Source organism: Atta colombica, unplaced genomic scaffold (genome assembly GCF_001594045.1).
Source record: "Atta colombica isolate Treedump-2 unplaced genomic scaffold, Acol1.0 scaffold47, whole genome shotgun sequence".
Lineage (NCBI taxonomy): Eukaryota > Metazoa > Arthropoda > Insecta > Hymenoptera > Formicidae > Atta > Atta colombica.
In genome coordinates, this window is record NW_017259536.1 from 94,017 (window position 1) to 103,308 (window position 9,292).

A 9,292-nucleotide genomic window follows, 5' to 3' on the forward strand; every position below is an offset into this window, starting at 1 on the left:
AACATAATAATATAATAATATATTAGTAATATAATATTAAAGAAACAGGAGTAGCAGGTTAAGCTTCGCTGTGTTCCTTCGCTCATAGTCCTAGTTTCCACCGAGAGTTTAAACCGGATTAGAATGTAAGAACCAACTAACTACAGTCGAGTATTCTCCTGTTGCAGTCGAACGACAGGGGAATGTAGTTAGTTCTTACATTCTGATTCGGTTTAAATCTTTGATGGAAACTAGGTTAGTGTTGAACTATGAACTAAACTTCGTTCGCTATGCATTTTCGCTCGAATCGATGGAGTGGAGGGTCTTCGCTAGCGAAGCTTCGCTGTATGAAATGGCACTTTAATTTTTGGCGATTGCAGTGTTTCAAGGCTAAGGCTACAAAAAAGGAAGAAGTTTCTTGAGATTATTAATCAATCGACTACATTTTATCATTATTTTTTATATTATACGATAAATTAAGAAGTGAAACTGATATTTAAAGTGTAAATTCAAAGTTATAACATAACCTGTATGAACTGATGATTGTATGTAAACACGCATAAGTATTAAAATTGATCAATATCCATTATATTTATCTAGAATCGATATTTTTTTAAATCAAAATGATTATGAATTAATAATGAATTAATAATTAGTTCACAATATTTAAGTCGAGTAATTGGACAATATATAAAATCTGTTGTTACTTCTAGATGTATGTGTGTTAAAAAACGTGGAAACACTAAATAGTTTTGAAAATAGTTTGAAAAGTTTTGTTGCTTCTGCTTAGAAATATGTTTGCTCACATTCGACAGAAACTATTGTTTAATACAGTAGTCAAGTATGGTAAACAGAAAAAATATAGTATATCAGTTGTCAGCGAAGTCAGTAAAAGTGAAGCCAAAGATGTAGAACCAATATATCCATCCATTGAAGATATAAGCTTTAAAGCCAAGTGCAAAAGGAAAAGGCAAGCTTGGCATGAAAAAATCAAGAGCTTAGAAACTGTAGAGGAGAAGCTATTCAAGATTAATATGCCACGTTATTATGGCTGGAAGTCGCTAATCCTAAAGGAACATATTATACCATATAATTCTTTGTCACATGCGCAATATTTTACAAGAACACATATCATCAAGGAATTTGATCTGCCAACATATTATAATACTATAATTTCTACCGAACAATTAGATAGAATAGTACAATTAATCAAGAGTGACATAGAGGATAACATAATTTTTGAATATTGTATCAGAAGGTACATATTTCTGGGAATTGAATATTCTTTTCTTTATGATGTAAAATAAACTATAAACTATAATTAATTATCTAATTATTCACTATTAATTAATATATATGTGTTATTTAATATTTGAAAATTTTTCTTTTCAATATTAATATAATATTGCAGAAGAGAGCATGAAATAAAAGTAAATAAATTGCCATTGGATGAAAATATTAAGGCTTTAGACAGGAAAATAAACATGGAAGAAATTATATCTAAAGCATTAATTCACAGAATTAACAGAACGATGCTGATACATCTTACCTCTGAAAATCCACATTTATTACACACCGAAGTTGATTTTGAACCAAGATTAGAAACATCTTGGTTTATGGGTGGTTTAAACCCTCCTAATTTTGTAAGAAATTTCAGAAAATCTGTTAAATTTCTGAAGGAATTTGTTGATGACTCAGTAAATTTGCCTGTTCAATATTTTGGTCACCCTGTCATACATTTGAGACATAAGCATCCTCTACGACAAATTATTCCCTTAAGCGATTGCAAAAATTCAACTTGGGAAGTACCTACATTCAAATTGAATCCCAAGGTATTAACTTATACTCTTGAAAAAAAACACTTAACTAATATACCTGGATTTTGGCCTGGCGATGAAAATGAATTCGGACTTTTATCATATCATAATTGCACGTACTTGCAAACAAGGCCAGAAAAATATAATGATACATCTGTAGCACTCACAATACAGGCTATACTAGCATCTTATAGCTGGTTATTGTCGCAAGCCTGTTATCAAGGTACTTTTATAGTTTAAAGTTAGAGTTTAGATATTAATTTGAATTTCGAGTTTTACACGTCTATAAAATTTCAGGTTTCTCTACTTTTAATGATATCACGTATCCACTAACTACTCAAACGATTATAACAAATGGACAATGGTGGTCATTTTTTGTTTATCAACTCAATACTACTTTAGTGCATTCTGAGTACGCGGATGAAAATTCAAAGCGCAACATATGTTGGATTACAGAACCAATAAAATTATTTGATAAAATAGAAAATGATAAAGTTTACGGTTTAAATGAAGAAGTTCTCAAAATTTTAATTAAGTTTTACATGAATATTCCCGAAGAAAGAGTAGGCGTAAATTTAAAACCGTATTTAGGGAAATCCGTGAAAGTAATAGCAGACATAGAACATGATGAAAGAAGAAATTGGCTCGAAAAACAATATAAACATTTAGTAGCTAACAGGCCGAGGCACAGGTAAAATAAATATTAAAGTTACTTTAATAATTATATCCTTTTTACTATATTTTTAATGTTAACTAACTTAATATATAATAAAAGATAATTATATTTATATTTATTAATTGTTAATTAATAAATATTTTATTATTGTTTATTAATATTATATCTTTTTTTAGACGAATATCGGAAATATATGATTGGCAAAAAATCTATATTATTAGACATAAAACTCGTCCAATGGATAAGAAACGAGAACCTTGGGAATTTGGCATTAAAATGTACAAACGTACATTAAATGATCATCAACCGGTTTATATACCAAGACATTTACGAGAGAATCCCAAAAAGAGAAATAGAGGACGATGGGCAAAAACATACTATCCATAATTAAAACAAATAATTATATTGAATTAAATATAATAGCAATTGTATAAAAGACAATTATTAATTTTTATTGTACCATAGAACATACAACTTCGTATAACATACAATCTTTGTTTCTTTGTGAAAAGTTCAACACAAAGTGTGGAACAATGTTAGTTTTATGATTTTAGTTTGTAAGAAAAGTAAAGAAGACTTGTATATTTTTTTATAATTTGAATACAAATTTCTGCATTATTCTTGCGCCAAATACAACAATGTATTGAAAGACTTGGCAGGTAAGTGTACATTTACTACGTTGTTTTTGTTCTTATTTTTTACTGTTATAGTGAAAGCAGTGTAAGCTCTGCAATACAAAAATTCTAAATTATATATTTTAAGAGTCTATTAAATTGTTAAAAAATAATTATAGTAATTTAAAATAAAATAAAATAAGTAAAAAATTAATTTTTTTAAATAAAAAAATATAAAAAAGATTGTTATATATTTTTCTGAAAAATTTTGTTACATATAGAGTGCTTTCTAGCAAGGATCCAATCAGACATAGTGTAACATAGTGAATCATCCTTGTTGTTTGCCTACTTTAAATAAGGATGAAACGATTCATTATGTTACAGTGTCTGACTGTGTCCTTGCTGGAAAGCAATCATAATGTGACTGCTATAAATAATTAATGTGACGGTGTATAAAATATTTTCTACTAACTTATTAACAGCCACGACAACAATATATTGTTCGGGCGTCAAGAACGCTATCGTTTTAATGTTTGGATTGTCTTCAAGACCTGTAGATAGTATCCTGTAAGAGTTACGTGGCACAAATTGGCTAAAATGAGAAATTGCGTAAAACATAGGCTGCTTATAGAATTCGTCTGTTTGCGGCATTACGATGATTGGTGAATCCACATAATTTTTTGCCCAATTTGGTGCTCCATACTCATTGAGTGCCATATTCCAATCTATCCATCCAACCATCCAATGTGATAAATTCTAGAAATATAATTTGTAAATCTTATTATACACAATTCAAAATACTTTTATATATTACATATATGATTTATATTACTTTTATTTTTACATTTATTACATAATGAAAATACTTCATGCTGTAATAAAATTTCTTAATACCGTAAAACGGATTAACCAAATAATATATACTTTTCTAATTAAACTCCAGTGCTTTCAAAAGTTTTTTGTCATTTTCTAATTAAACGTAGTTCTTATTTCATAATTAAATTGGAAATGTTCTTTATATTAGGCAGATAAAATTAAAAACTAAATAAACGCATTTGGAATATAGATCATCAATTAATATCAAATATATGTACAAACCTCGATTATATCTAAGGCATATTTTTGTCCTCGTTCCCATGATCCTAATATTACTTTTTCTTTGTCTAAGGGACTGCTACCTATATAAGAAAATTTCATGAATTTTTTTTTTATAGATTTTTTAAGGAAAGATTCGTATGCGTGGAAGTATATTTTTAATTAGTATGATCTATGTTCTATATAATTAATTATACTTACCGGTGCATGCTTCGGTCATCAGTATAAACTTGTCTGGATATTTATCATGCAATTGAGTTAGTCTAAGCGGTGAAAACATTTCATCAGCGTACCAATGGACTGCAGTGCCAGAGAACAGTTCTTTAGTTTTTGGATACTCAAACATCAACTCGGTAAACCACGGGATTTCGAAGCGTTGATCGTCCATCGCTACGTAGAGAGGATTATATCCAGCATTAGCCAAAGTCGGAGCTAAATGTTCCACGGTCCAAGCCGCAGAAGTGGTGGGCGTCCAACCCATGGCATTGAAAGGGAAGAATGGGATAAATCCATCCAATGGTTCATTGCCAGGTGTTATGCCCCATATATTTATACCACGTTCCTTATATGCGTCAAAGAACTTTAGGATATAATCAGCGTAAAGTTGATAATATTCAGATTTTAAAGTACCTATCGAGATTATTATATGATATCTTATATTTAATTATTCTAGCACTTAGTACTTACTTAGACAACAAAAAATCTAAAATCGGGTCATAAGACGTTTTTTTTTGCGTCTAAAAGATGACTTAAAGACGTCTTATGTCACAATTTTGGACTTTGTGTTGTTTGGGTATCTATAAATAATAATATAAAGCAAAATATAATAGCTTCTATAAATAATTTGAGAGAGAGAGAGAGAGAGAGAGAGAGAGAGAGAGAGAGAGAGAGAAGACGAAAATATTGAATTAAATTAAATTTATTTTGGAAATAAAAACGTCTTTTTTTTATAGCATTGATAACATTAATGATATTGTTGTAAATCTGGTTTTTTTAAAGAGAAATGTTATCAAAATATTTATAGAGAATGAAGTAAAACAAATCACGAAATAAAATGGACCAGTTATTATCTTTTGTTTTATGAGTTTAAAAAAGATTTAAAAATTAAATTGTAAGGTTTATTTATATGTTATAATTATGTTATACCGTTTCATTCATACAAATATGAGTCCTTTTCTTATGCTTATTTTTCTTATTAAGTTGAATGAAACTCTTAATTTTTTCAATATTAATTTATAAAACAAAAATTCTTGATTTTTTCACTATTAATTCAACACGTATACATATAATATGTATGTAAATCTTTGCGTTCTTGGATACTTGATAACAATAACTCAAAATGACTGCGGATCCTTAACTGAAAGCTAATATCTTTTTTAGCGTTTCTTAACTGTTGAAAGTATTTTGAAATTGTTTTAATTGATTTTACATTTTGATACTATTTTTACGAAATAAAATTTTGTGCATTTAAATATTAAAGCGGTATTTGTTATTGTTAAAAAATACTTTAGAAACAAAATGTAAAGTTTTGATTTTAAATTAATCAGTTGATTTATTTTCTGTATCATTTTACTCTACTATATTTTACTCTCTGCCTATTTTATTATTATTATTATTAGGAGTATACATAATATTGTAATAGATAATATTGTAATAGACTTTTGTCTAAAGTCGATGCTCGCAAAGATTTGCACATTTCGCAGATTCCGGCGCTATCCCCACTATCGCTCGAGGCTCGGCGGCCGGGTACTCATGTGACGCTCTGGTTCAGGAGCGTCCCTGTAGCTTAAATGCGAAGGTAGTACCTTACGTTATTAAAGAATATTTTTCTTGCAAAATAATTTTTATTTTCTTAAAAAAATCAGAAAAAATCACTAAATTTTCTAAAATATTTTGTCATAATAATTCTTGCCTACCAGAAACTATTCAATAATTGTTATAAATTTATATCGAGAAGTTTCCAGAATAACTAATACATTTTTGTCATAATAATTCTTGTCTACTAGAAACCATTCAATAATTGTTATAAATTTATATTGAGAAGTTTCCAGAATAACTAACACATTTTTGTCATAATAATTCTTGTCTACCAGAAACCATTCAATAATTGTTATAAATTTACATCGAGAAGTTTCTATGACTGACTTGCGAAGATTGAAGTCAGGAAATACATGAATGTGGAAATTCCATGTTTTCCATACGAAATCTTACAAAGTCTCAAATAACGAGGATTCTATACTGTTTTCTTCTACAAGCGAATATAATTTTATTTTTATTGGGAGTACAAATAAGTTTCCGCCGTTTGCAAAAGACGGCGTCACTAATAAACTATAATTAAAATTGTTTGATGTAAAACGACACATTCCTTTGCTTTTGAATCATTCCCAATTTCAAACGATATGAAATTGTTTGTTGAGTCACTCCTAATATAAGTGCAAGTTCTTTTTGTGTTTGGCATGAATCTTCATCCAATAATGCTTCCAATTCCGCGTCTTCGTACACTTTCGGCCTTCTGCTACGTTTGTCTTCGACGTTAAATTCACCGTTCTTAAACTTTTGAAATCACCATGACAACTTCTCTCATTTAAGGCAGCATCACCATATGCTTCTATAAGCAATCTATGAGCCTCAGCTGCAGATTTTTTCAAATTAAAGAAGTAAATCAAAATTCCCGCAAATGACGCTTATTCAGCTCAAAACTCGACATTTTCGTACAAAAAAAAGTAAGATTGGACATCCGGCAACATCATAACCTTGAAATATTAGCGATTTTGTATCAGCATCATATACTTTTTTTTGTACGAAAATGTCGAGTTTTGAGCCGAATAAGCGTCATTTGCGAGAACTTTTGATTTACTTCTTTAATTTGAAAAAATCTGCAGCTAAGACTTATAGATTGCTTGTAGAAGCATATGGTGATGCTGCCTTAAGTGAGAGAAGTTGGTGATTTCAAAAGTTTAAGAACGGTGAATTTGACGTCGAAGACAAAGAACGTAGCAGAAGACCGAAAGTGTACGAAGACGCGGAATTGGAATGCATTATTGGATGAAGATTCGTGCCAAACACAAAAAGAACTTGCACTTATATTAGGAGTGACTCAACAAATAATTTCATATCGTTTGAAATCATTGGGAATGATTCAAAAGCAAGGGAATTGGGTTCCATATGAACTGAAGCCGAGAAACGTCGATTTTTCACATGTGAAATGCTGCTTGCTAGGCATAAACGAAAGGGTTTTTTGCATCGTATAGTCACTGGTGATGAAAAATGGATTCACTACGATAAAAAGAAGAGGAAATCATGGGGATCACCTGGCCATGCTTCATCGACAGCCAAACCGAATATTTATGGAAAAAAACTCATGTTGTGTATTTGATGGGATCAGCTTGATGTCGTGTATTATGAGTTGCTCAAACCGAACGAGACCATTACTGGGGCTCTTTACCGAACACAATTGAGCCGAGCATTCAAGGAAAAATGGCTCCACTACTCCAGGCATGACAAAATTATTCTCCTGCTGATAATGCTCAATCACATGTTGCGGCGCCGGTCAAAACCTACTTAGAAACACTCAAATGGGAAGTTTTACCCCACCCGCCATATTCTCCAGACATTGCTCCTTCCGACTATCACTGTTCCGATCGATGACGCATAGCCTGTCTGAGCAGCACTTCACATCATATGAAGATACCAAAAATTGTATCGATGATTGGATCCTCAAAAGATGAAGCGTTCTTCCGACGTAGTATCGACATGCTACCAGAAAGATGGGAAAAAGTAATGGCTAGCGATGGCCATTATTTTGAATAAAATATTATGTACCGTTCTTTCACAATAAATGCTTAATTTTTGATAAAAAACGGCGGAAACTTATTTGTACTCCCAATAATTTTATTTATTTTAATTAAAATCTAAAAAATAAAGAATTCATAAAATCCTCGTTACTTGAGACTTTATAAGACTTAATAAGTATGGAAACACGGAATTTCCAGATTCACGTATTTCTTGACTTCAATCTTCGCAAGTCTGTTATAGAAACTTCTCGATATAAATTTATAACAATTATTGAATGATTTTTGGCAAGAATTATTATGACAAAATATTAGTTATTGACAAAATGTTTTAGAAAATTTAGTATTTGATTTTTTTAAGAACATAAAAATTATTTTACAAAAAAAAATATTCTTTAATAATATAAAGTATGATCTCCGCACGTTTAAGCTATAGAGATGCTCCTAAGCTAGAGCGTCACGTGAGGGCTCGGCGGCTCGGCCCGAGCGGTAGTGGGAATAGTGCCGAGTTCGGCCCGAAATGTGCAAATCTTTGCGAGCACTGCTATAATTAATCTTTTCAAAATTTTAATAAAGTATAAATTTTCATAAATTTTTTAAATTCAATATTTTAGACATATAATAAACACTTTAAAGCTTTTTAGTGTAAATTTTTTCCTGGTAATGCAGGATATTGTCTCATCTAACATTTCTTTACCCCAAGTTATACTTTTAGAATTTTTCATCCACGCAGGCGCGCTCCATGCAGTCGTTATGATTTTAAGCTCATCAGACATAATATTTTTGATATAATGTAGATATTCGATTTTGAAGTCATCTTCCTCCACAAGTTTGAAATGACTTAACGTAAAATCATTGGGTACGTCGTCATATGTATATGGTCTCGTTGAGAAATCGGTACCTGCGATAGGTATACGAGTAAACGTGTATCCGATACCGTTGGAACCAAAATACGACCTAGAAGTAAGAATAATTATACATGAGAAGTTATCATCGAAACGGATGAAAACCAGTTAGATAAATTTATGATAATTTTATAAAATCTTATATATTTAATAGATAAATAAATAAATCATTTTACCCTAAGAATTGCTATGTTTCAAATTTTAGTAGCAATTAATGCACTGTTCGATTTTAGTATAACATAAGAAGTATCTTATTTTCTACTAAAGAATCTTAATGATGTTTTTAATTTGTTTCTATTCTATCAGTCGAAGAGAATAATGAAATTCCATTCCTGTTACCAAGAGTAGAATTAATATGCTTTACTTGAAAAATTATTCTGTAAATATTTATAGAATTACATTTATTAATTAATAT

At 30.2% G+C, this 9,292-nt stretch overlaps 2 protein-coding genes across 2 annotated transcripts in view; one reads left to right on the forward strand and one right to left on the reverse strand.

The window, feature by feature from the left end:
- The first annotated feature begins 323 nt into the window (after window positions 1–323).
- On the forward strand, window positions 324–3,119 carry LOC108691602 (28S ribosomal protein S30, mitochondrial). The gene is made up of 5 exons (XM_018199432.1): window positions 324–524; window positions 693–1,237; window positions 1,391–2,019; window positions 2,094–2,487; window positions 2,649–3,119. Exons 2-5 carry the CDS (start codon window positions 774–776, stop codon window positions 2,857–2,859), a joined length of 1,698 nt encoding a protein of 565 aa, XP_018054921.1. The 5' UTR covers window positions 324–524; window positions 693–773; the 3' UTR covers window positions 2,860–3,119.
- Window positions 2,904–9,292, reverse strand: part of LOC108691603 (glucosylceramidase-like) — a 24,873-nt gene continuing 18,484 nt past the window's right edge. The window contains exons 4-8 of the mRNA XM_018199433.1: window positions 8,670–8,929; window positions 4,383–4,811; window positions 4,185–4,264; window positions 3,559–3,842; window positions 2,904–3,199 (exon numbers count right to left, since the gene is read on the reverse strand). Of these exons, the coding sequence (XP_018054922.1) occupies window positions 3,088–3,199; window positions 3,559–3,842; window positions 4,185–4,264; window positions 4,383–4,811; window positions 8,670–8,929 (1,165 nt within the window). The 3' untranslated portion in view covers window positions 2,904–3,087. The remainder of the gene's footprint in view (window positions 3,200–3,558; window positions 3,843–4,184; window positions 4,265–4,382; window positions 4,812–8,669; window positions 8,930–9,292) is intronic.

What these genes read in the sequence shown, in the direction of transcription:
- LOC108691602 (XM_018199432.1), top strand. Translation starts at nt 774, where the DNA reads ATGTTTGCTCACATTCGACAGAAACTATTGTTTAATACAGTAGTCAAG. An exon ending in TTTGAATATTGTATCAGAAG is followed by an intron (nt 1,238 to 1,390) that starts GTACATATTTCT and finishes ATAATATTGCAG; the next exon opens with AAGAGAGCATGAAATAAAAG. An exon ending in GTCGCAAGCCTGTTATCAAG is followed by an intron (nt 2,020 to 2,093) that starts GTACTTTTATAG and finishes ATAAAATTTCAG; the next exon opens with GTTTCTCTACTTTTAATGAT.